General features: G+C 38.8%; 1 protein-coding gene across 2 annotated transcripts; it reads left to right on the forward strand.

Moving 5' to 3' along the window:
* The first annotated feature begins 217 nt into the window (after positions 1-217).
* Positions 218-26,372, forward strand: TSNAX (translin associated factor X). 2 transcript variants are annotated; one of them, XM_066383192.1, is made up of 6 exons: positions 218-371; positions 821-925; positions 4,255-4,369; positions 5,513-5,643; positions 22,083-22,210; positions 24,728-26,372. In XM_066383192.1, the coding sequence occupies exons 1-6, from the start codon at positions 356-358 to the stop codon at positions 25,103-25,105; spliced, it is 873 nt and encodes a 290-aa protein (XP_066239289.1). In that variant the 5' UTR covers positions 218-355; the 3' UTR covers positions 25,106-26,372. The 2 variants fall into 2 exon arrangements, with proteins under 2 accessions (XP_066239289.1, XP_066239296.1); XM_066383199.1 differs by lacking the exon at positions 821-925 and having other exon boundaries at positions 227-371.
* Positions 26,373-27,107: the final 735 nt, after the last annotated feature.

Consider the following 27,107-nt stretch of genomic DNA (forward strand, 5'->3'; position numbering starts at 1 on the left):
ACCTCCAGGAGGACAGGTGGTCTTATATATTAGCAGCGCATGCCGTGAAACGCGAGGAAGCTCTTCTGTCGTCAAGCACACAAACGGCAGGCATGAGGACGACACGCAGGCGAGAGGTCCCTCAGGCCACGCGCGGGGGCGGAGCCAGTGGTGGCTAGTCTGGGACGCAGAACGGAAGTGTGCGGGGGCGAAAGCAGAGGCTTGAGTGGCTGCGGCCGCGCGCTTCCGGCCCGTGCGTCGACGACGTCGGCCGGATGTAGAGAGCTCCTGGACAGCCTCTCCCGCCGCCTCTTGACGCACTCCGCCGGTGTGAAGGCCCTCGGTCTGTGCGCATCTCACCGTGGGCCGTGGCGACATGAGCAACAAAGAAGGTGGAGTCCTCAACAGCACCGGGCGTTATTTACCCAAAGGGGGAGGATCTCCAGGCTTTCTGTCGGACTTTCCCCTTCTCTCCCGACGGGTGCCCTCGCTTCCTGCACGCTGGGGGGCGGCGGCCCTGGTGACTTGCCCGGCCACACTGGCCTTCTGACCTCTCATTTTCTTAAATGCAAGAGCTGTTTTTAAAATCTTAGTTGGGTAATGACTCCACCTTGTGTTATATTGAGGAACCTATTGGTGGTGGCCTGGCTGATGAGCTTAAGGTTTGGGGGAGAGAGCCAAGGCTGCTTCGCCGCCAGAACGCTAGGAAAAGCCCGTGAGGCGAGGGGCCTGTGGGCATCTGGTCTTAGAGGAAGGAAGGGGTTTGCCTGCCCACGTTATGTTTTGTCACCTCTTGGTGATGGAAGAGCCTGTCCAACCTTTTTTTCCTTTTCTACGTAAGGATCAGGAGGGTTCAGGAAAAGGAAGTATGACAATTTTCCACATAACCAGAGAAGAGAAGGGAAGGATGTTAATTCATCTTCACCCGTGATGTTGGCCTTCAAATGTAAGTTCTCTGTAACGTAGGTTGGCGAAGGAAGAGAACTAAAGAGGTTGTAACAAGGCTTGTTTAGCCACGTGCCCAAGAAAACAGCTTCTAAGAACTGAAGATGTGCACATGTGTCTGTTTTACTTTTCCTGGAGTTTTTGGATGGTGCGAGTTCTGGCATGAGAGTCAGGATTACAAAAGTCTTGCCCCCCCCCCCCCCCATTACCCTTCTACAGGTAAACATTGGTCAGCTGACATGAGACATGCCATATAACCAAAAATTACTCTGTGTTTAAAATGTAAATATATCAGATATACACACACATTAACCTGTGCTGCATGATGAATAATGACCAGGAGAAATCCATCCCCAAGTGCCTGGTGGTACTGCCTCCAGGGGTCTCCAAACTTTTTACACAGGGGGCCAGTTCACTGTCCTTCAGACCATTGGAGGGCTGCCAAATACAGTGGTCCTCTCACTGACCACCAATGAAAGAGGTGCCCCTTCCAGAAGTGCTGTGGGGGCTGGATAAATGGCTTCAGGGGGCCGCATTGCGGCCCGTGGGCCGTAGTTTGGGGACGCCTGGGCCCTATACCGTTATTGTATGTGTTTTACTTTTGTAGGACTAACAGCACAGTAGCTGTGTTGACACCAACATCACAAACACTGAGTAATGTGTTGCATTACAAAGTTACAATGGCTGTGACCTCAGTGGTAGGAAGTTTCTTCTCTTAGTACAGTCTTATGGGACCACACTTGAGGTCCGTAGTTGACCAGAATGTCATTATGTGGCACTGTGTATGAGGTGTGGTGTGTGTGTGTACCAGGTATATATGTGTATATATACATAGATTTAATTCCTTTTTTAAATGTGTTTTGTTTCCTCAACTAGATGCTTGAATGTGGACTGTACTTTTGCTTTGACTGTAGCACTGAGCAGAGTGGGAACTCCTATCTATTTCTAAATCTTGGATGGATGCATAGATAGATAGATATGTATTCAGTTTCCCTTTTTTCAGTATATTAACTTGGTCAAGTCATTTCAAAACAGAACAAAATTCACCTTGTGTTCTAGCCAGTGTCCTGTATCTTAATTTCTGTTTTTCAGGAAACTGAGAGGGACTTAGCCATTGATTGTAACTTGCAGTCATCTGAAGGCTTGATTGGGATTGGAGGGTCCACAGCTATAGACCAGTTAGGACTCCTCTTGGAGCCTTTCTTGGTAGACCCCTACATGTTGCTGCTTGAGTATCCTCATGTTGTGGCAGCTGGCTTACTCCAGGCAGACAGCAAGGAGGAAACCACAACTCCCTTATTTTCCAATTTTAAACATCTTACACTGGCTCTTTTGCTACAATTTTCTTTGTTTGAGATGAGGCAGTTAAAAATCTGCCTTATATTTAAGGGACAGGGGATTAGGTTCCACTTTTTGAAGGGAGGAGTCACATCATTTATGGCTGTGTTTTGAAAGGACCATTCTACAGTTATCTTCAGAGATCTAAGTTGTAATTGAGTGAAGAGCATGTTAATCACAGCTGCTTTCTCTGGAAAACTTCAGTGTGCCAAAGATTCCCCACCCTCATACTCTGACACACCCTCTACAGAGCTGTTTGTGTTCATGCATATTTTGCTGTTTTATGTTTTTGCCTGCCTTTCATCCATAGTTTTTTTTAATTGAACTTATTGGATTGACACTGGTTAATAAAATTGTGTAGGTTTCAAGGGTACAATTCTATGATACATCTTCTGTATTTTGTGTGCTCACCACCCCAAGTCAAGTGTTCTTTCATCACCATTTCTCCTCTCTTTGCTTACATGTGGAATCTAATAAAATAAACTAACATAGTAACAGACTCATAGATAGACAACAGACTGGACAGCTGTCAGAGGGGAGAGGGTGGGGGGACAGGGTGAAGAAGTGAAGGGATTAAGCAAAACAAAAAAGACAACAGTATCACACGTGTTTTAAATTTGGAATTGCTTCTAATGTGCATTCATTCATCAGTGAGCTATATGGTTTTGTTCAATACCTAGCTTAAATAGCTTCTTCCCTTTGAAACCTTTCTGATTTTTCTCTCAAGCAAAGTTGGTAACAGATATTACGTTCATTCATTCGCCGTCCATCCATTCAGTCATGAAGTATTTACTGAATTTTACTATGGTGTAGCATGTGTTAGTGCTTTACTGAACATTTTACATATACTCTAGGGTGATCACACTTTATTTGACTTTATTTCATATTGTGCTAATAAGGTAATAAGCTCCTGAGGATAGGAAGTTTTCTTTAACTTTGTATTCACTGTATCTAGTTCACAGTGGCTATTAATGTACTCATAATAAATAAAAATACATTTGAATGTCTTGAAATATTAGAGAAAATCCTAGCCTAATTATTATCTCAATAGTAAAAGACCAGATGTTTTTAGGTCCTTGCCAACTATGAATTTGGTTGATAGTTCAGTCATGTTCTGGATTTTTTTAATTCATGCAAAATATACTCTTTGGGAGCTCCTTATGAGGTAGGCATTTGACTAGGTCCTTGGAGTGACAGAGCTTCTGAAATAAAGTAGTTATGAAGAGTTAGGTGGTTACAGGTATTTCAATGGTGAGGGCTTAAAAATTCAGTAAGTTGATGTTATTAAAAGTTAGAAACTTAAAAAATTCCAATTTCTTTTTTTTTTCTATTCTTGAGTCAGTTTTGGTAGTTTGTGTACTATGATCTATTTCTATATATAACACCTTTTTTTTTTTTTTAACAGGGACAGAGAGAGAGTCAGAGAAAGGGATAGATAGGGACAGACAGGCAGGAATGGAGAGAGATGAGAAGCATCAATCATCAGATTTTTGTTGCGACACCTTAGTTGTTCATTGACTGCTTTCTCATATGTGCCTTGACCGTGGGGCTACAGCAGACCGAGGAACCCCTTGCTCGAGCCAGTGACCTTGGGTCCAAGCTGGTGAGCTTTTTGCTCAAACCAGATGAGCCCACGCTCAAGCTGGAGACCTTGGAGTCTTGAACCTGGGTCCTCCACATCCCAGTCCAATGCTCTATCCACTGCGCCACCGCCTGGTCAGGCCGATAATCTCACTTTTACTAGACCAGATATTTTTTACAATATAAACATCTCATTATAAGGCTCTGAATGGTGAAATCCAGTTACGGTATACATCTACTTAAAGAAGGAGTATTACTAGCAGAGCTTTGATTTCCAAGAACTTTAAAGATAAATAAGACGATTTTGCCCTCTGTAGAGTAAATAATAGTAACTTTATCATTCATAATAACAATATCGTTTGATAGGCTTTAGTTAGAGAATATGCATGCTTATGGTCATAATATTCTTAGCATTTCAGCAGGAACTTGATGCAAGACATGACAAGTATGAGCGACTTGTAAAACTTAGTCGGGATATAACCGTAGAAAGTAAAAGGACAATTTTTCTGCTCCATAGGATTACAAGGTGAGTAAATATCTAAATTTTATTACAATTGGATACAGTTTGATATTACATGTATTTTAATACTTTAAACCTCACTGGAATGGAACTAGCTGTTAGAATATTCTGTGACTTATTTTGTCAAGTTGGGATCAGGATGTTAGCAGGCAGATTTTAAGAATAAACATTTTCTTTAATAGATAATAGGTAGATTTTTTTCTTCATCAGTGAGCTTTGGTAGTTGGTATATTTTAAGGAATTTTTACATCTCATAATATTTTATTCTTTTATTTCCATAGGATCTGTAGTGACATCTCCTCTCTCATTCCTCATGTTGGTAATTTGTGTTCTCTCTTTTTCTTGATCTTTTTGACTCAATTTTATTGATCTATCTTATTAAAGGACCAATGCTGGTTTTATTGATATTGTCTATTTTCCTATTTTATGTTACATTAATGTGCTTTTTCCATTTGTATGCTTGCTTTGGGTTTATTTGCTTCTCTTTTTCTAGTTTCTTAAAAGGGAAGTTGAGATCAAAGAAGAAACTTCTTTTTAATATAGACATTTAGCGCTATCAGTTTCTCTTTTAAGTCTCTTAAGTCTGCTTTAGATGCATCCACGAATTTTGATAATGTTGTTTCTTTCATTTTCATTCAGTTTAAAATATTTTCTCAGGGAGACTCATAGGCTCCGTGTAGGTTCCTCATTCCTGCACTGTCACTTGGAAAATTTCCAGGCAATAAGATGGGATAGTCCGTCCTTTTTTCCCCACCTGTCTCTCAGGGATTACTGTTGCTGCCTATTGTTCAATGTCTGTAAACCATAGTTGTGTGTGTCCTTTTTCTTTTTAGTTTTTTGTGGTGGGAGGATAATCTCTGTCCACATTACTCTGTCCTGACTTAAAGCAGATATCTCTAGAGGTCATGTTTTTATGAGCATTTTTCTTATAGTTATGATTATAATATACATGCAACTTTGTATACTTTTTTCACTTGGTAGTGTGTTATAGTATTTTCCATAGTTTTAATGAAATCAGTTGTGGGTTTGAGTTAGTATCAGTGTACAAACAAAGTTTATTTAGAACTATATTAATTGATAGATTATTTCATTATTTCACTGGAAAGCCTCTGACTGATGTTTGAAAAGTTCCCAATATCTTGATTATAGTGCTCCTGATACAGAAGAAATATTGATGGAATCAGAAATTAAGTTGGATGGTGTCAGACAGAAGATCCTGCAGATGGCCCAGGAGCTGTCAGGAGAAGACATGCATCAGTTCCATAGAGCCATTACTGCAGGTAAGTTAGATATAGATTCTCTTCAGTGCTAACATTTTAGAAATAGTATGTTACATGGTTATGTGTGAGTTGCATGAATTTTGATTGATACTTGGGGAAATATTGGCTTTAAAAAATCGGAACTGCTGAACAGTGATGTAGCGGTGATCCAAAAACATTTAATTGGCTGTATTTTTCTAACTGTGCAGTCATTGATAAGTTTTAATAAAGTCTGTTTCCTAGTGACTGTTTTCTCAATTACTTTATTCTTGAGTGTGTAGGGTGAATTCAGACAAGGTACCTCTCATTTTCCAACATGGGTATATCTCACTGGTGGCTCTAAGTTTCAGCTTTTGTGGATAGATTGATACCACCTAGCCAGAGGGACCCAAACATCTCATAGTGTGACTCCATACTGGGAATTTTAGGATAGCACTGAGTGTTGGATCGTGGTGATTAATATCATTTATAAATTATAGTTGATCTTTTTAAAAATTTATTTTTATTGATTTTAGAGGGATGGAAGAAGGGGAAGGGAGAAACATTGATTTGTTGTTGCACTTATACATTCATTGGTTGACTCTTGTGTTTGCAATTGGGGATTGAACCCACTACCTTGGTATATCAGGATGATGCTCTAAGCAGCTGAGCTAACCAGCCAGGGTCCATAGTTGATCCTTGAACAACATAGAAGTGAGGAGCTCCAGCCAACACCACCAGCCCTGGCAGTCAGAAACCCAAATATAACTTTCCCAAAACCTAACTACTCACTGCCCACTGTCCAGCGGAAGCTTTTCTGGTGACAGTTGATGAACACGTTTTTTTTTTGTTTGTTTGTTTTTTGTATTTTTCTGAAGCTAGAGACGGGGAGAGACAGTCAGACAGACTCCCGCATGCGCCCCACCGGGATCCACCTGGCACGCCCACCAGGGGCGACGCTCTGCTCTGCCCACCAGGGGGCGATGCTCTGCCCCTCCCAGGCGTCGCTCTGCCGCGACCAGAGCCACTCTAGCGCCTGGGGCAGAGGCCAAGGAGCCATCCCCTGCGCCTGGGCCATCTTTGCTCCAATGGAGCCTTGGCTGCGGGAGGGGAAGAGAGAGACAGAGAGGAAGGAGGGGGGGGGGGGGAGAAGCAGATGGGCGCTTCTCCTATGTGCCCTGGCCGGGAATCGAACCTGGGTCCCCCGCACGCCAGGCCGACGCTCTACCGCTGAGCCAACCAGCCAGGGCTGATGAACACGTTTTTATATTCTATGTATTATATACTATATTTCTACAATAAGGTAAGCTAGAAGACTGTTAATAAGAAAATCATAAAGAAAAGAAATAACATTTACAGTACTGTACATATTTACTGAAAAAAAATTCACATACAAGTGGGCCTACAGAGTTCAGACTTGTGTCATTCAAGGGTCAACTGCAGTTGCATAAATGTTTGAAATGCTTGATTCTTTCCTCTTTTTTTCTTCAGAGACAGAGAGAGTCAGAGAGAGGGATAGATAGGGACAGACAGACAGGAATGGAGAGAGATGAGAAGCATCAATCATCAGTTTTTCGTTGCAACACCTTAGTTGTTTATTGATTGCTTTCTCATATGTGTCTTGACTGTGGGTCTTCAGCAGACCGAGTAACCCCTTGCTTGAGCCAGCGATCTTGGGTCCAAGCTGGTGAGCTTTTTGCTCAAACCAGATGAGCCCATGCTCAAGCTGGAGACCTCAGGGTCTCAAACCTGGTTCTTTTACATCCCAGTCCGATGCTCTACCCACTGCGCCACCGCCTGGTCAGGCCTCTTCATTTTTTTTTTTTTAATTTTTTTTTGTATTTTTCTGAAGCTGGAAACGGGGAGAGACAGTCAGACAGACTCCCGCATGCACCCGACCGGGATCCACCCGGCACGCCCACCAGGGGGCGACGCTCTACCCACAAGGGAGCGATGCTGTGCCCCTCCGGGGCGTTGCTCTGTTGCGACCAGAGCCACTCTAGCGCCTGGGGCAGAGGCCAAGGAGCCATCCCCAATGCCCAGGCCATCTTTGCTCCAGTGGAACCTCGCTGCAGGAGGGGAAGAGAGAGACAGAGAGGAAGGAGAGGGGCAGGGGTGGAGAAGCAGATGGGCGCTTCTCCTGTGTGCCCTGGCCGGGAATCGAACCCGGGACTTCTGCACACCAGGCCGACACTCTACCACTGAGCCAACCGGCCAGGGTGATCTTCATTTTTTTTAATGTGAGTTCATTAAGAGAGGTACTATGGTAAGACATACTCCAAAATTTACAAAGTCAAAGGTCAAGTGATATTTACAGAAGTGTGTGGAAGTTCTGTTTCTATCAAATGCTGATTCCACTGAGCTCAGGTCAGTTTCCACTGAAGACAGGTGGGAAATAACTTCATTTCATATTTGCTCGGTGTGTGTCCAATTTTAGTCTAGACGTTTATAACTTCAGCACTTCTTTTTCTTAAATGTCGACTTGTACGTTAAAATTAAAATGTCTTTTACTGTCTTTCAGTAGTTATATATTTTTTATTGAGGTAATACAACATTGTATTAGTTCCAGGTGTATAATGTAATGATTTGATATTTGTATATATTGTGAAATAATCCCCACCATAAGTCTAGTTAACATCCATTCCCATACATAGTGATGGAATTTCTTTTTCTTGTGATGAACTTTTAAGATCTACTCTCTTAGTAACATTCCAATATACAATACAGTATCATTACCTATAGTGCTGTGCTTTACATTACATCCTCATGAAGTAATTTATAACTGGGAGCTTATACCTTTTAAATCCCTTAACCCGTTTTGACCACTTCCTGCCATCTGCCTCTGGCAACCACTTGAGATGTCTTTTAGTATCAGTAAGGGAGTACCTGTATGCTTCATTTAAAGCTGTGGGGCTCTGGGTGCTATTAGAAACTGAAGTGATAGCTCAGTGCTGTGAGGTGACAGTGTAATATATTCCCAAAGGAGATACAGTTTCGTCGTCATAATTTATAATTTACTAATGGGTTTATTTAAGTATTTTATTTATTGATTTTGGAAAGAGGAGAGAGAGAAAGGGGGGTTAGAGTGGGATGCATCAACTCGTAGTTGCTTGTTGTATGTGCCTTGACCAACAACCTCAGCATTCCAGGTCAATGCTTTCTCCATGGCACCACCACAGGTCAGGCTTTATTTGGTTTTTAAAGTAATAGTACATATAATAAGAGAAATTGAATGTATTCAGTTTGTGTTGGCAGATGGTGCCACCTTGAATGTGACACATTTGGCAGGATTGGGAGAGGAGATCAGAGGCATTGGTGGGAAGATAGGTAAAGTGAAAGCTCCGGTAAGCCTCTATAAGAAAATACGCTGTCTTCATGACCTTCTGATAGGAAAGATTTTTTTTAAATGACACAAATAAGCATTAACTACTAAAAGAAATATGATCAGTTGAGTTTCATTAAAATTAAGAAATGCTCTTTATTGAAAGAGATCATCAAGAAAGTGAAGAGCAACGTGAAGTTTGAGAGAAGATATTTAAATATATATACATACATAGGATAAAGGACTCATGTACAAATATGTGAAGAATTCCTACAAATCAAAAAGAGTATAATTTAAAAATGGACAAAAATTTGAATAGAGGCCTCAAAAAAGTAAATATTCAGATGGCTAGTCAGCATATGAAAAGGTTCTCAGCATATAAAAAGGTTCCAGAGTAATTCACAGTGAAGTACCCTTCATTCACCAGTAGGACTAAATTATAAATACCACTTCAAAAAACTTTGGCAGTATCTAGTTACAAATATGTGCCTACTTTCTGGGTACTGTACCCGAGAGATATGAAGCTATGTTACCAAAAGATGTGCAAGAAAGCTCATAACAGCTATAGTTGCAATATTGTAAATCTGAAACAGGAGCCAGATGCCAATCAAAAGGAGAATGGATAAATTGTATAGTTGCCCAAGGTAATAGTGTACAGCAATAAAATGACAAATGTATGCAGCAGTGAATATGAATCTCACCTTTTGTTGGGTCAAGTTAGTAGACATAAAAGAGTATCTGCTGTACAATTTCATTTCTCTTAAGTTCAAAAAGAGGCAAAGTTAATCTAGGAAGATAAAAGGCCAGGACAGTGGTTACCTTGGGGTGGAGGTTGGAGAAGGTGTTTCTTGTTTTTTGGGGTTTTTTTGCTTTTGCACTGACTAGAGGAGACTGCTTTTATTGGCTACTTGATCATTATGAGCAGGAGGAGTGGGCAGCCTCCATGCCAGGCTGGCCTGCTTCACCAGCTTGTAGGTGATGGTGAATTCGCTCAGGTGGTGGCCAGTCATCTCATGCTTGATTTCCGCCTGGTTGAAGGTCATGCGTTCTACACGCTCACCATGCTGCCCACCATCTCCCACAGGATGATGAACTGCAGGTGTGTCTTTAGCATCTAGGGCTTCTCCATGGACGGCGCTTCCTTCTTGGCCTTGCACAGGCTTCCGTAGTGAGTGCTGCTTCCTCTGCAGGCCCTGGTTCAGGTGCTGGTCAGCGCTGTACTGCTGCGTCAGCTGCTTGGTCCAGATGAGCACTCTGTGGGGGAACTTGGGAAAGGTCTGCTGCTTCTTTTGCTCCATTTCTTCCATCTTGTGGTTCTTGGGAAAGGACCCAGGTGTTATTGATTAGAGACATGAGGGAACTTTCTAGAGTGATAGAAATGTTTTATATATTTATCTGGGTGGAGTTACATAGGTGTACACAAATGAAATAATTCATTGAGTTAGATCAGGGGTAGTCAACCTTTTTATACCTACCGCCCACCGGTATCTCTGTTAGTAGTAAAATTTTCTAACCACCCACCGGTTCCACAGTAATGGTGATTTATAAAGTAGGGAAGTAACTTTACTTTATAAAATTTATAAAGCAGAGTTACAGCAAGTTAAAGCGTATAATAGTAATTACTTACCAAGTACTTTATGTCGGATTTTCGCTAAGTTTGGCAGAATAAATCTTTATAAAACAACTTACTATAGTTAAATATCTTTTTATTTATACTTTGGTTGCTCCACTACCGCCCACCATGAAAGCTGGAACGCCCACTAGTGGGTGGTAGGGATCAGGTTGACTACCACTTAGTTAGATATTGAATATTTATACACTTTATGTTTGTAATTTTTAACTCATTTTTTTAAAACAAAAGTCACTACAGTATTGACTGAGTTCTTAGCTCCTTTTCCAGAGCAGTTCTTCTATCGGGAAAGTCCATCAATAATAATTCTCGTGATGGCAGTCTTATATCAGGAAGGAGGAGCTGCACTCTTGGGGAGAGTTTCCATAGGTCATTAATAAGAGGGGAGCAATTGCCTGGCCTGTGGTGGCGCAGTGGATAAAGCGTCGACCTGGAACGCTGAGGTCGCCGGTTCAAAACCCTGGGCTTGCCTGCTCAAGGCACATATGGGAGTTAATGCTTCCTGCTCCTCCCTACCCCTTCTCTCTCTCCCACTCTCTCTCCTCTCTAAAAAAAAAAAAAAAAAAAAAGAGGGGAGCAATCTTCAGATTTTCCCACTTTACTGTACCATTGAAGTAACCATATTCTGTTTTAAACCTTTGTGATTTGTAAATTTTCTTTGAAGATTACCTACTCATGGTTTAAAAATGTAAAGATTCCATATATCTCACTTTTCCATAAGAAATCTTTAAAATAAAACAAGGTTCTTTAAATGGAAGCAATACGGATGTTTTTTCCTTAATGTTAAGGAATAAATCAATCAAATGAAGAGGTATCTGGGACTTAAAAACTGGCCAACAGATATTTTATTTGATAAAATATAGTTATTTATAATTAGAGTAGCATTAACAATATGATGCTTATGAATAGCTTGATGTTTGTAATTGTTACGTGCTTGTTTTGGTGTTACTCCAAATAGCTGTTCTTTTGACTTGAAGATAAAACAATTCTGGCACTGAACTAAAGGAGTTCTGTGCTTTTCCTCATTAAGAATAGTGCTAATGGCACGCAGAGCATTTCCCCCAGGGATACTTTTGTGCACTCAAACATTGAGTATCCTACTAATTATTGAACAACAACAAAAAATTAGGTTTGTTTTCTACCCATTTCTTATCAGAGTAGATTATAGATTGTCCCAAGGGATGGTTAAACAAATGAAGGAATCATTAGTTGCTTGAAATAAGTCACTCAGAAAGTATTTGTGCCCTCTCATGTTTTTGTTTTGTTTTTCTCTCATTGAAAAATTAACAAGTTGGGGAGAAATGTCCTCCATGTCAAAAAAAAATGAAAAAAATATGTATATATATTGCTTGTGAGAATGATAAAAATTGTTAATTTTGAGACATTTTGGTGTACAAAACTTAAGTTCAGACCCTAACTGAATTTTATTTATTTATTTTTTATATTGATTTAAATTTATTGTGTTTACATAGATTCAAGTGTCTCACTGAATACATAGCACCCACCTCCGTGTTCCCCTCAACATCCTCCTTGCCCTCCTCTCCCCAATGCCCTCCCCTCTTCTCTCCAGGATTTGCTTTTCTGCTCTCTATAACGGTGTGTTATATATATAGTATAATTTCACCAATCTCTTTCTTTCCCTTCTCTGATATCCTCCTCTCATTCCTTTTCCCTCTGTCTGCTTTCCCTCTGGTCCCTTTGATCCCGCCTCTGCTCCATTCCTCAGTTCACATTGTTCATTGTATTCCTCAAATGAGTGAGGTCATATGATATTTTTCTTTCTCTTCCTGGCTTATTTCACTTGACATAATAGTTTCCAGGTCCATCCATGTTGCAGAAGGTAAGATTTCCTTCTTTTTCATGGGCCCATAGTATTTCATGGCCCCATGTGTATATGTACCACAGATTTTTAATCCACTCATCCACTAATGGACACTTGGGCTGTTTCCAGATCTTGGCTATTGTAAATAATGCTGCCATAAACATAGGGGTGCATTTCTCCTTTTGGAACAGTGCTATGGTGTTCTTAGGATATATTCCTAAAAGTGGTATAACTGGGTCAAAAGGCAGTTTGATTTTTAATTTTTTGAGGAATCTCCATACTGGTTTCCACAGAGGCTGCACCAGTCTGCATTCCCACCAGCAGTGCAGGAGGATTCCCTTTTCTCCACACCCTCGCCAACACTTACTGTGTATTGTTTTGTTAATGAGCGCCATTCTGACTGGTGTGAGGTGATATCTCATTGTGGTTTTAATTTGCATTTCTCTGATGGTTAGTAATGTTGAGCATTTTTTCATCTGCCTTTTGGCCATCTGTATGTCCTCTTTGGAGAAGTCAGACCCTAACTGATATTTTAATTATCTTACCCACGAATGTGACTGATGAGTTTCGTGAGTGTTTTGGGCCAGTTAGAGATACTTTTAAGCCATCATTCTTTATATTCATGACCTTCATAATATTCCTAAGACGTAGATATTATTTTTACCACTTTATAAGTGGGGGAGGTGAGGCTTATAGGAGTAAAATAACTTGTCCAAGGTCATAAGCTAATAAGTGGTACCAATGATTTTTTTTACCACATGGATTTTATTTACCTGTTGACTTTAGATTCTAACCCCTAATAAAGGCTGGATTTTGCTTAAACACTCCTTCCCTACATACTAAGGTTTTCCTTATAAGCCCAGCCCACATCATGGCTCTTATGTTACTCTGTTTTTTCATGGTACTTAACATTTGACATATTATGTAATTATTTTTTTTTAAGAGAGAGACAGACAGGAAGGGAGAGAGATAGAGAGAAGCATCAGCTTGTAGTTGCATCAACTTTGTTGATTGCTTCTCATACATGCCTTGACTGTGCGGGGGGGGTGGGGTGGGGGGGGGATGGCTCAAGTTGAGCCAGCAACCCTTGGGTCATGTTGATAATCCCATGCTCAAGCCGATGACCCTGTGCTAAAGCTGACGAACCTGCCTCAAGCTGAATGAGCCCTTGCTCATTCCAGGGACCTCGGTTTTTGGAACCTGGGACCTCAGTGTTCCAGGTCAATACTCTGTCCAATGTGCCACCACTGGTCAGGCCATACTATAGAATTTTATGCAGTATAATTCTTTATTGCCTCTCTCTCCTACTAGAAGTCTCTACTAAAGGGTTTTTTGGGTTTTTTTGTATGTTTTTTTAAGGGAGGGGGAGGGAGAGGGACAGACATGACAGGAGAGAGATGTGAAGCATCAACTCATAGCTGTAACACCTTAGTTGTTCATTGATTACTTCTCATATCTGCCTTGACCAGGGGCTATAGATGAGCCAGTGACCCTTTGTTTAAGCCAGCAACACTGATCTTCAAGCCAGCCACCTTTGGGCTTATGCCAGCGACCATGGGGTCATGTCTGTGATCCCATACTCAGGCTGGTGATCCTGTGCTCAAGTTGGTGAGCCCTCGCTCAAGCTGGCAACCTCCAGGTTTCAAACGTGGGTCCTCAGCATCCCAGGCCCATGCTGTATCCCTGGCACCACCACCTGGTCAGGCTTATATTAATATTTTTAAAAACAGCTACTTAAAATTTTACTTTTAGTGATTTTAGAGAGAGAGGAAGAGAAAGAGAGAGACAGAGAGACAGGACCATCGAGCTGTTCCTGTTTGTGCCCTGACTGGGGATTGAATTGGCAACCTCTGTGCTTTGAGATGAAGCTCTAACCAACCCAGCTATCTGGCCAGGACAAGACTGAATTAGCTTTTTTTTTTTTTTACAGAGACAGTGAGTCAGAGAGAGGGATAGACAGGCACAGACAGACAGGAACAGAGAGAGATGAGAAGCATCAATCATTAGTTTTCCATTGCACGTTGCAACACCTTAGTTGTTCATGGATTGCTTCCTCATATGTGCCTTGACCACGGGCCTTCAGCAGACCGAGTAACCCCTTGCTGGAGCCAGCAACCTTGGGTCCAAGCTGGTGAGCCTTTTGCTCAAGCCAGATGAGCCCATGCTCAAGTTGGCGACCTTGGGGGTCTTGAACCTGGGTCCTCCACATCCCAGTCCGACTCTCCATCCACTGCGCCACCGCCTGGTCAGGCTGAATTAGCTTTTGAGTCTAAGACATCCTAATTTTTAAGTCTGTTCTTACTGTTATGCCATTATCATACTTGGAGGAAGGCTAGAGGTAGGGAGGTGGGGGGAAAGGCTGTGGTAGTCATTCATGTTATGGAATGAATAGGACTCCAGTTTGGTGTTAGCAGTCAGATGGAGAAGAAAGGACATGCTTTTAGGATATGGGGGGGGGGGTATTTTTTAAGCACAGGGGAAAAAGATTAATCTAGGAAAACCTTTAGGTTTCTGGTTTGGCCAACTGGTTGAATGGGGCTGTTACTTGTTAAGAGGAGAAAATAGGAAGACAGAATGGGTTTGGGTATGATTAATTGGAAGTTATGAGACATGCAAGTAACTGATTAATAGGCAATTGGATATGTGGGTCTAGAGAACTTAGGATACAGAACTAATCTGCAGGTATAACCTTGGAGTTATAGCTTGACCACTGTAGTTGGATTTATGTTTTTATTTTTAAAAATTTTTATTAATTTTGGGGAGAGAAAGACAGGAACATCTGTTTATTTCTATGTATTCCTTGACTGGGCCTTGAACCAGCAACCTTTACATATCAGAGTTATACTCTAACCAACTGAACCATCCCACCAGGGTAGCTGTAGTTGGATTTATAGAGGTGGATGAAATTGTCCAAGGAGAGTGTAGAGTGAGAAAAAGTCCAAGACTGGGTCCTGTGGAACCTTAACTAAAGGAAGGGGAATAGAATATTTGGTGGAAAAGGATACCTGAAGGATTTTGAGAGGATGGGATGCAGAGCTTAGGTAGATTGACAAGCCTTGTATGAGAAGAGAGCCACCTCTTCTGCACTGGGCAGTTAAGGGTGGGTATAGAGATAGGCAGTTGAGGAAATTCTTGCTCAATAACTTTTATTGTCCATGTGCTGAGGAGGGATGGGTGGTGGGGTGTGGTTTGGAATTGGTGGGAGACTGGAGATAGAAGAGTGGTTCTGAGGGTGATGAGGGGGGGAACTTCACCAGGGATATTTAATAATTATTGTTAATCACTTTTGAAAGTTTAACCTGATCGATAAATGTGATTCTTTCTGTGTAGAAATATGAATGAATGTGGTAGAAAGATTAGTTGGTGGTTAGGATTTTGCTAGTTGTCCCAGGATGATAATTGGAGAAGTAGGGCAATATTAAGTTTGGTACACTATTGTGGTTGTTCAAATAAAAACCTACTTCAGTGTCTGTCGGTAAGGAGCATGTTATTAACCACGATGAGCAGCAAAGTTAATTAATAATATACATTTCAGCGTATCTGGTTTATCTCAGAAGTCAAACAGGCCCTGTGATTCCAAGATACTGTTTTAGTTTGGTAGCCCTGTCATAATACAATAAAATGCCACAGAATGGTGGCTTAAGCAGCAGATTACTCCCCCATAGTTCTGGAGGCCTGAAGATCAAAGTGGTGGCAGGGTTTGTTTTTTCTTTGGCTTAATAATGGCCGCCCTCTGTTCTCCACATGGTCTTTCCCTCTGTGCCTGGGCACCTCTGTTGTCTATCGGTATGTCCTAATCTCCTCTTACAAGACACCAGTCAGGGTGGATTAGGGATCCCTCCCTAATGGCCTCAACTTTAATTTAATCACTCTTTAAATGCCCTGTTTCCGAATATAGTCATATATTGAGGTGCTAGAGGTTAGGGCTTCAACACGAATTTGTGGGAGGGACATAATTCAGCCCATAACATATTTTTGGTTTGTGCGCTGCAGCTAGAGGGCAGGCTGCAGAAACTTGTTTTTGGTGGAGGAAAGCAGGGAGTTGCTTTCAGATAGGTCCAGGGACGGAGCAGGGACTTGTGTTGTGCAGCTGAGCTGTGGCCCTCTTTTGTAAACCTCCAAAAGAAGTGCCCTAAGGGGAGAAGCACTTAGTATTTGGGAAGTGTACTGCCGTCCAGATAAAAAACAGGTATTTCATTGAACTCATTGATACAGAGAAGAAATTGATGGTTACCACATAGAGGGGGTTGGGATGGGTAGAAAAGTTGAAAGGGATTGAGAAGTACAAATTGGTAGTTACAAAATAGTCATAGGGATGTAAACCACAGCATAGGGAACATAGACATTAATCTGGTGTCACATGAGTACTAGGTTTATGAGGATGGTCACCTTAAGGTATATAAATGTCTAATCACTATGTTGTACACCTGAAACATAAAATACCGTGTGACAACTATTGTTCAAAAATAAAACAAAAATAATCAGGTGTTTCATGCAGGGCATGTTCCCTCAAGTAGTGCAGTAATAAACTTTGAGGTGGGTTCAGGGAGCTTTGCCTTATTTGAGACATACCCGCTGGTGGAGCGGGGAGCATCTGTCTCTGCAGATAGGGAAGATGTCTGGGGGTAGGGAATTTAATTTGTTCTGGGTCTTATTGAACAACTGAAGGACAGCATACACCTCAACAAGTGACATCACAAACGTTTCTTTTCTCCTTCTACTCCCTTTGTATCCCAGAGGTTCTAGGAGAGAGGATGAGAGAAGAAAAGAGAATTGATGAAAGGTGGCAAGAGTTGGAAGCTGCAGTGGAGGCAGGCCTGTGAATACCAACACGGGCAGGATTCCTGCACTTGCCTGTTGTTTTAGCGAAGGAAGTTTGATGATGTTCCCAGAATCAAGTCATGGTTCAGACAGCACATCATTTAGCTGGAGAAACACAAACAAAAGATATTTCCAGCAGATTTCTGAAAATTACTAAATGATTTGAGTTGTCAGAATGAGTTGAAGAATTTATGCTGTACTTTATGTCACTTGGTAAACAGTAGTACTAATGTGCTCAACGTCTACTTTTTAGTGCTGAAGTAAAAGCCCTACTCAGGTAGACAAAATCCAAATTAGACAAAGCCCAAATTAGTGGAATTGAATTTAAGTTTTGTTCTTGTAGTTTGCGCATATTTTACAAGACTAAGGCTTATAGATATGCCTTATTTTTTATGGCATTTGAGGATAGATTTTTCGTAGAGGGGCCTGTGAATCAAACTTAGATCTTATTTTACTTTAGCATTTCAGTGATCTAATAAAGCTAAGTTTTGAAAAATAGGTGTTATTCTTACAAGTCATTATAAATGCAGTTTTAAAAGTTGAAATAATTTACATAACATTAAAATGACCATTTTAAATTATGTAATTCAGTGGTTTTTAGTATAACCAAAAGGCTGTTATCCTTGATATCCAGCTAACACCACTCTAATTCCAGAATATTTTCATCACCCCAAAAGAAACCCCCTACACATTAGTAGTCCTTATCTTCCATCCCGAACCCTGATACTTCTAGCCCAAGGCAACCACTAATGTACTTTCTGTCTCCATGGTGTTCCCTATTCTGGATATCTCATATAAATAGAAACATGTTGTGCCTGGCATCTTTCACTTTACAAAATATTTTCAACCTTCATCTATGTCAGGGGTCGGGAACCTTTTTGACTGAGAGAGCCATGAACGCCACATATTTTAAAATGTAATTCCATGAGAGCCATACAATGACCCGTGTACGTTAAGCATTATCCAATAAAAATTTGGTGTTGTCCCGGAGGACAGCTGTGATTGGCTCCAGCCACCCGCAACCGTGAACATGAGCAGTAGGAAATGGATTATAATACATGAGAATGTTTTATATTTTTAACATTTTTTTTATTAAAGATTTGTCTGTGAGCCAGATGCAGCCATCAAAAGAGCCACATAGCATATATCAGTATGTCATAGCATATATCAGTACTTTATTCCTTTTATATTGCTGAATACTATTCCATTGTACATATATATCATGTTTTGTTTATACATTCATCAGTTGATGGACATTTGGGTTGTTTCTACTTTCTGACTATAGTGATTAATGCTACTGTGAACTAACATTTGCTGACAGTTTTTGAGCATATATTGTTTGTACTTTCAGTTCTTTTGCTGGAACATAGGACGAACAATTTTTTAAAAATTGGAAAGAAAGCGGAGACATGAAATTCAAATTTACAATGAAACCTCATCTTGTTTGTTCACCTTTATATGTAGTTTTTGATGGAGATTTGGACTGGATGTGTGTTGCTTAAGTATTATAAGTTTAAATAAAAATAATCAGAAGCCTTTAATTAGGTTTTCTTGAATATGTTCTAATAGATGAGTGAGAAGAAAAATAACAGATTACACAAAAGCATACTACAAACTTCTCTCTTATTGGCAGCTGTTTCTGTAAATAATTCTAATTGGATTTTATCCAAGGCAAAAGAAGAAGGGGAAGGCATTGTTTGATGGGATATGGCAGTAGGTTGAAATTTTTCACCTTGGGGATTATTCACTGAAAATAGCGGATGTCCTTTTCATCAAATTGAAACATAACTTGTTTAAACATCCTTTTACCTAAATGTGACCAAAAATGCTTTTCAGTGTTTGGGACCAGATGTCCTTGAACTTTTTCTGTGGTATACCATGAAACCTAATTTCTGTGGAGTAGAAATGGCCATCTCATCTCTGAAGTAACCAATCAAACATATGCCAAGGGCAGCTTAAAAAATGACTTCAGATGTGCTTGAAAATGTAATAGTTGGTAGCCACCAGCATAAATGGAGATTGATACCACAGATAAATTTTGAGGGCTCTTGTTCCGTATCCTCTTTTCTTACCCTATTATAAACAAATCATATAACCCTTAAGACCTCTAATTCTGAACTTCACTTTGATAATCTTCTGAGAATATTTCTTTCATAGTGGACTTAAATCGAGAGCACTATAAATTTAGTACAGTGAGATAGTTCTGAACATTTGAACACCAGATTTTAAAATATTTTTGTTAAAGCACTTATAGTTTCATAAAATTAGTGAGGAGTAACACGGAGGGGTGATTATAAGCAGTTTACTAAATATTTGAATCTTTTCTATGTATGATTTGCTGTCTTTGAGGATGGGAAAGGCATGTCTAAAGGCATGGTCTGGGTCCTCACAGTTCTAGATGCAAAATAGGTGACCATACAGTAGTTTATAATGCGAAGCCAACTGAAACATGTAATTGAAGTGTAGTGGGTATGAATGAGTGATGCCTTAATTGGGGTTTATTAAAACATTTAAACTTTTTTACTGATAGAAAAAGATTTGAGAGAGGGCAACTTAGGCACATAGGGAAGTATACTGTGTGGTCGGTCACCTATTCATAAAACTAAAATTTCAAATATTATTATTGTAAATATGAAAGTGTTATGTGTCTTGTTAAACTCACCTTTATTGTTTCATTTCTCAGCATGTTGTGGTTTATTAAACAAGGTCCTTTTCCATCATGTCAGCTGAAGGCACCTGTTTTCTGACGTTTATCATCATTTGCAGCTCAAAATGAGTCAGGATTTTTTCATTTAGTTTCCTCTAGTGCTATCAAAACCAGGTAATCCATTTCCCTTTTGCCTTTGATCCTGAGTGGCACTGGTTGTGTTGATACCACAGTGGCCAGCGTCCTCAACACATTGCTATCCAGCTGGATTTTTAGTGTCAGTTGCTAAGAGATTGTGTGAGCAGCTGGATTCTCATAAAAAGTGTTACTGAGACAAATACTGATGATTCTAAGTGAAGTTCTCAGTGTTCTTTCCATGATCAGATTTCATTCTCTTCTTCAAAGAGACTAAGGTAGTTTCTTAACCTGACAAAAATGATAATCATTTAAAAAGACTCTTTCCTTGAACATAAGAAAATAATTGAAATTGAAAATTTTGGCTATAGAATTTAGGTTTTAAAACCCTTGAGAAGGTATATATAGTACTACTTTTTGCCTTGGGCAAGTTTATTTTTTTAATTGTCTTGCCTTTGTTTATTTAAAAAATTTTAAATTGAATTTATTGGGGTGACACTGGTTACCAAATTTATTTTTAATTCAGTGTGAATTTTTTAGAATTTTCTTTTTCTTTTTAAATTTTTATTGAATTTATTGGGGTGACTGGTTAATAAAATAATGAGTTTCAGGTATATAGTTCTATCATCAGTCTATTGTATTGAGTGTTCAATACCCAAATAGAATTTTCTTGTACAAAATTGTATTGCTTGTTAGCTGTTTTTTAAACTTAAATTAGTAAAGCAGAAAGGAATGATCTATTCTTAGTTCCATTTTGAAGTATGAGGAGAAAAACAGTATTTTGTATTTTCACACTTTAATTTGCATTATGCAGTTTTTTTTTTACTTAACAGAATTTTAAGAAAAAATGATCTTTAATATTGTCTCATTTGGTTGTGTATTTGACTACTTAATAGTTCCTATTAAAACCTATTGGAATTTTTATAAAGCCCCCTTTTTAAAAAAAATTAATTAATTATTTTTTTTTACCGAGACAGAGAGAGAATCAGAGAGAGGGATAGACTGGGACAGACAGACAGGAATAGAGAGATGAGAAGCATCAATCATAGTTTTTTGTTGTGCGTTGCAACACCTTAGTTGTTCATTGATTGCTTTCTCATATGTGCCTTGACCGCAGGCCTTAAGCAGACCGAGTAACCCCTTGCTCGAGACAACAACCTTGGGTCCAAGCTGATGAGCTTTGCTCAAACCAGATGAGCCTGCACTCAAGCTGGCGACCTCAGGGTCTCGAACCTGGGTCCTCGGCATCCCAGTCTGATGCTCTATCCATTGCGCCACTGCTTGGTCAGGCTAAAGCCCTTTTTTAACATTCTTTTTTTAAATATTTATTTATGATTTTAATTTATTGTGTTTACATAGATTCAAATGTCCCACCGACTATATCTCCCCCTTTTTAACATTCTTAAAAAGTTTTTTTTTCTAAAAATCTTCAACATTTCTCTCTAGGATAGAGAGTAGGTTTTTTACACTAATGACTCATGAACTAGAAAGAAGGAATTGAATACATTTATATTTGAGCTGTCTGCATATACTCAGTCACTGAAATGTTACTCTGTTCAACGCTAGTCCCCACCATTCATTCCCAGGCTATTCTTTGTGTTTTGATTTCAAATCCAGTGCTGGCGTTGAGTAGGCATTCACTGAGCTTTTGTTTAGGGCAGGAGTAGTCAACCTTTTTATACCTACTGTCCACTTTTGTATCTCTGTTAGTAGTAAAATTTTCTAATTGCCCACTGGTTCCACAGTAATGGTGGTTTATAAAGTAGGGAAGTCACTTTACTTTATAAAATTTATAAAGCAGAGTTACAGCAAGTTAAAGCATATAATAATAATTACTTACCAAGTACTTTATGTTGGATTTTTTGCTGTTTGGCAGAATAAATCTTTATAAAACAACTTACTATAGTTAAATCTATCTTTTTATTTATACTTTGTTTGCTCCGCTACCGCCCACCATGAAATCTGGAACACCCACTAGTGGGCGGTAGAGACCAGGTTGACTACCACTGGTTTAGTGGGTGGTGCTCCATTGGAAGTTTTGTATTAGGATATTCTTATTAATTTAATGGTCATTTCTTAGTAATTTTCTTGGTTGGTTTTTTAGGACTACAGGAATATGTGGAGGCCGTCTCTTTTCAACACTTTATCAAAACACGATCACTTATCAGTATGGATGAAATTAATAAACAGTTGGTGTTTACAAGAGAAGACAATGGGAAAGAAAATAAGACCGTAAGAATTTAAAGCCGTATTCCACATTTATTACTTCATTTATATAACAGTATAATGAATGTATGAGATTTACTGGCATGCAGTGCTAGAAATATTGAGATGGCAATTGTTCCTTTGGAAGTGTGGTTTCATACATAGATACCCAACTAGGGAAATGGCCTTTTTGAATATTTTAGTTAGTAGGTAGAAAAGGACAACTGGGTATGTGGAGGGAGAGTAATACTCTGTCTAGATGAAGCATTACTGAATGATTACTGTAAGTTCACTTGGTTTTACTGTATATTACTAGGTACCCTTCATAAGCACTATTGCATTTCATCCTGTTATTAACCTTATGAGGTAAGAATTTTCTTCTTCATTTTATGGAGAAGGAAACAAGCTTTTAGAGAGTTGGAGTAATTTATCAAAAGCCACACAACTAATAAGGGTGACAGCTAATCTTTGAAACCAGGTGTCTTGAATCCAAACCAGCTCCCTTGTCGGTCTGTGTTTCTCAGAGTGTACCTCAAGGACCCCTGTGCCAGGTATCGACCTCAAGGGAGTGTTTTGAAGGATTTGATGTAAAAGTTTTAAGTTAGGTAGTGTGTAGCACAACACATAAGTCCTCAGGAGTTGTCATTATAAAAGTTATTATATAACTTCTTAGTTATAGGGAACTCCTGTCTAATGATAGAAATAACATCAACATTTTCTTAAGCAAAAGTTATTTTTATAAATGACCTATGAAATGCAACCTCCTGCCCCTACTCCAATCTACCTACCTTTTCTGAAAAGATGCCAGTTCTCTAACAGTTCATAGAAACAAAACATAGCTGGTACTTTTGTGTTAGGTACTTTCAAAGGCATCAGAATAGTTGGGAAGCTGACTTTGGATTTATCCAGTTCTGGCATTAACTAGCTGTATCACCTCTGGTGTTTCTTGGACCTCTTCTCTTTACATTGGGAGGATTGGACCAGATGGTCTCTGAAGAGTAGTCCTAAATATTGAGGGATCTTAATACCTAAATTTGACTTTCATTTCCTTGCATAATTCTCAGTGATTATTATCTATAGATAAAATTCAAGTTCCTTAATGTAACTTTATACTCCTGACTATCTTTGTAGACTCATCCTGTACTACTTCTTACTTTAAACTTTATTTGAAAGAAATACCTTACTAGTTTCTCAACTAACTGTACAACACAGTTCTTACCTGTGTGCCTTTGTGGCTAGATCCCTCTGCCTAAAATGGCCTCCAGTGTAATTGTGACTTTACCTAAATCTCATAGACTTTTAGTAACAATTTAAGCATTGCCCCTTCTAGAAGGAATCAATATATACATATAGAAATTGATGTGGAGAGAGGAGATTTACATGATGATGGTAATGGTGATTGATAGCAGCTAACATTTATTGAGTATTTACTTTGTGTTGGGCATGATGCCAAGAACTTGGTAAATGTTATCCTTGAAATAAACCTCTGAGGTAGGTACTGTTATCCCATTTTACAGATGAGGAAACTGAGGTTTAGAGAGATGAAATAACTTGCCCAAGGGCATACACCTTATGAAGCAAGGTCCTGGAAGAGGTGGGAGGAGATGGGTCAAGGTCATATGGAAGAGTTAACCTCAAACAAGAGGAGGGACAACTCATCATCTGAGACTGGAGGATAGAAGGTAAAGATGGATGTGGACATAAGTGATTATTATTTTTTTTTTTGTAGGATAAGGTAATTGAGAGAGCTTGTGCCAAATCATCTGGCAAATGATTAGGCCATTGAACATAGGCAAGATTGTCTACTGAGTGAAAAGGTTTGGGATTGAGTAGGAGGCTGAGGAGCGTGATGGTTTGGAATAGTGTTTAATGAGACTGGAGAGAGAACCATTTAAGAATAAATAAAAGAATTGGTAATTTGTAGAGGTACATACTGTATGTAGATATATTTAGTATTTTTCAGCTCAGTGGGACTCAAAAGGACTAACACAAGTAGGGTTTAATATTGATTCAGGGTTATGTATTTGCTGGGTGCAGTAGAAAAATAGGTGTCTAAGTGACTGAGGGGATGTAGCAAGAAAAGTAATACATGAGGATGGTCAGTGCTGAGTAGAGATAGGAGAGAGGCCAGAAAGGAACTGAATGGATTAGGAAAACATGTATAGATCACAAACTTGGAGGGTTTTAAGATTTGTCATTTAAATGTCAGTGATTGTCATGAAATAAAGTAATTGGGCCTTATTTAAGAATGTTTTAGTTTTATTTTGTATGTGAAGTGAAGTTGGAAATAGTTGACTTTATAATGATACAGTATTAGATTTTAAAATTATCTTGAACTAATTTAATTTAACTTCTACCCAAGGCATGAATTCTTCTTGTGACATCACAAGATGGTCATTAAACAAAATACATGGTTTTATTTAGTGATTAGTATGGCTAATCTGCTATTGATTTTGTACTTTATAATACATGTGATATGTGCATATTCACTCTTTTTCACAGTATATTTTCTTTGTGTGTGTGTGTGTGTTTTTTTTTTACCAGCCCTCTTCTGATGCTCAGGAGAAACAGTTTGGTACTTGGAGACTGAAAATCACACCTGTTGATTACCTCCTGGGAGTGGCTGATTTAACTGGAGAGTTGATGAGGATGTGCATTAACAGTGTGGGGAATGGGGACATTGACACTCCCTTTGAAGTGAGCCAGTTTTTACGTCAGGTTTATGATGGGTTTTCATTCATTGGCAATACTGGACCCTATGAGGTTTCTAAGAAGTTGTATACCTTGAAACAAAGTCTGGCCAAAGTGGAGAATGCATGTTATGCCTTAAAAGTCAGAGGTTCGGAAATTCCAAAACATATGCTGGCAGATGTCTTTTCAGTTAAAACAGAAATGATTGACCAAGAAGAGGGCATTTCTTAGAATAATATTACTCATTATTCTGTTGAGAGAGACCAGTTTGTAAGACTGTTATTTAGTATTTTATTTTACTTTGTGGCTTTTACATAGAAAGTTTTCAGTTTTACTTGTTTTAAATTATATACAAGTTGTACATAAAATTATTGAAGTGAATCATTTTGTATATCTTACTCATGAAAGTTTGCAGACAAATCTTTGCATATATACCTATTTGAATTTTTGCTGGCTCAGTGTCATCATTTAAGTTTGTAACATGAACATGCTTTTAGAGTGTACTTGTTGCCACACCTGTTTTGATTTACTCTGTGTGAATTTTTGAGTGGTAATAATTAGTGGAAGCCATTTATAATTTAAGTTGGTGATTTTGTTATAGAAAAAAAAAGAATTCTTAGTTATACATCGGGACTTAAGCTTATTGCTTAAATTTGTTGATAGTATTGTGTCAAGCCTCCAAAACAGGCTTATTTCATAGAAAAGACAAAAAATATGAAGTTATCAATATACTTTAGTATTATGTGGCATTGTGGAAAGAATTCACATTATATTCTGGCTAATTAGGCCATTTTGAATCCATATGAAACAACCTTCCAGGAAAATGGACAAATATCCACATTGTTACTTTCTGTATTGAACTTTTGTCCTTTATCATAGCAAGTCTGATAGGGAATTGGAGCTAATACTGTAATATTTTCACTAGTGTTCGAGTTGACTTGTATACTTGTACATACAACTGAAAAGCTTTTAGTAATGATCGTTTAGGAACATTTTTTGTTGTCTGTTATATTAACATTAGGCATGTTTGGAGGCTTTCCTATTCTAGCATCTATAAGAAATTACATTTAAGTAATTATAATAAAGTTTTGAAATTTTTGAAATGCTAAGTTAATCCAAACCTTTATAGTTTTCCAGTTGTACTCATTGATAGTATAAAAAGTTGCCAAAGAAAATTTATCCTGTACAATTCAGCAATAAGACAATTGTCAGTAGTGTTGGCAATAACAATGATGGTCTCTAGTCACATTTAGAATGGGAATTTGCCTACTGAAAGTAATTCTAGCTTATTCCTCGTGATGTGAAACTGATGTGCGCATGATGCTGTTGGCTAACAGCCAGACATTTCCATTTGGTTTTGTGGGTTTTGAGACTCTAGATACTGAATTTCATTTTTCAAAAGATTAGCTGCTCTGTAAGGGTTGATTCTTTGAAAGTGTAATTTCCCCCAAAAAGTTACCTAAAGGAAAATAAAACCATAGGCATGCCTAATAAATTAGATTTGTTTGCTTGTTTGTTTGTTTGTTCTGATGGTAGTGAGTTTTTTGGTTTCCCTACTCAAAGATGTATTGCTGAAATGTCTCATTATATATTTTTGTTCCTTCTGCCACTTGAAGTTATATTTGTTTAAAGTAAAATAATATTGGATTGATGAATATCTTACAGATGTTTAAAACTGAAATCTTTGAATAAAATATTAAAACATATAAAGTTAATCTTAGTTTTTTTCATTAGATTGAGAAATACTTAGTCAAACAGTTGTATAATTTTTGGCCCAAGCAGGAAACCTAATAGAGACTAACTTAATTCAAAGATATATTATTTCTTAAATTAGGTCTAGAGGTAGGGAGAGTTTTAGGAAAGACATTTTCTTCACATCTCATTTGCACACACTGGGTCATCTTCTCATTTTTTTAAACCAGTTAATGGAAAGGAGAATTAGTTCACTTTGATTGACCAAGGTACAATTTATCCAAGAGGAGCAGGGCAAACACAAGAAATCAGTTTAGGGTGTTGCTGTCACTGGAGAAGGGAAAATGACCTTTGAGTGGGCAGTTAACAGTAACAGTACAGGTGGCTTGGTGCCATTGTTGATATATTTCCACATTGCATGTTACACTAATACTCTATTACGGATGATAGAGGACCCCTAAATATATTCTGAATGTCTCTCAGTTTTAAAGTTGTTCTTATAGCACTATTTGTTATAGTGTTTTTCACCTTTATTAAAATA

The sequence above is a fragment of the Saccopteryx leptura genome, chromosome 1, assembly GCF_036850995.1.
Source record: "Saccopteryx leptura isolate mSacLep1 chromosome 1, mSacLep1_pri_phased_curated, whole genome shotgun sequence".
Classification (NCBI taxonomy): domain Eukaryota; kingdom Metazoa; phylum Chordata; class Mammalia; order Chiroptera; family Emballonuridae; genus Saccopteryx; species Saccopteryx leptura.

What these genes read in the sequence shown, in the direction of transcription:
- TSNAX (XM_066383192.1), top strand. An exon ending in CGTGATGTTGGCCTTCAAAT is followed by an intron (nt 926 to 4,254) that starts GTAAGTTCTCTG and finishes TAATATTCTTAG; the next exon opens with CATTTCAGCAGGAACTTGAT. An exon ending in ATGGGAAAGAAAATAAGACC is followed by an intron (nt 22,211 to 24,727) that starts GTAAGAATTTAA and finishes TTTTTTTACCAG; the next exon opens with CCCTCTTCTGATGCTCAGGA.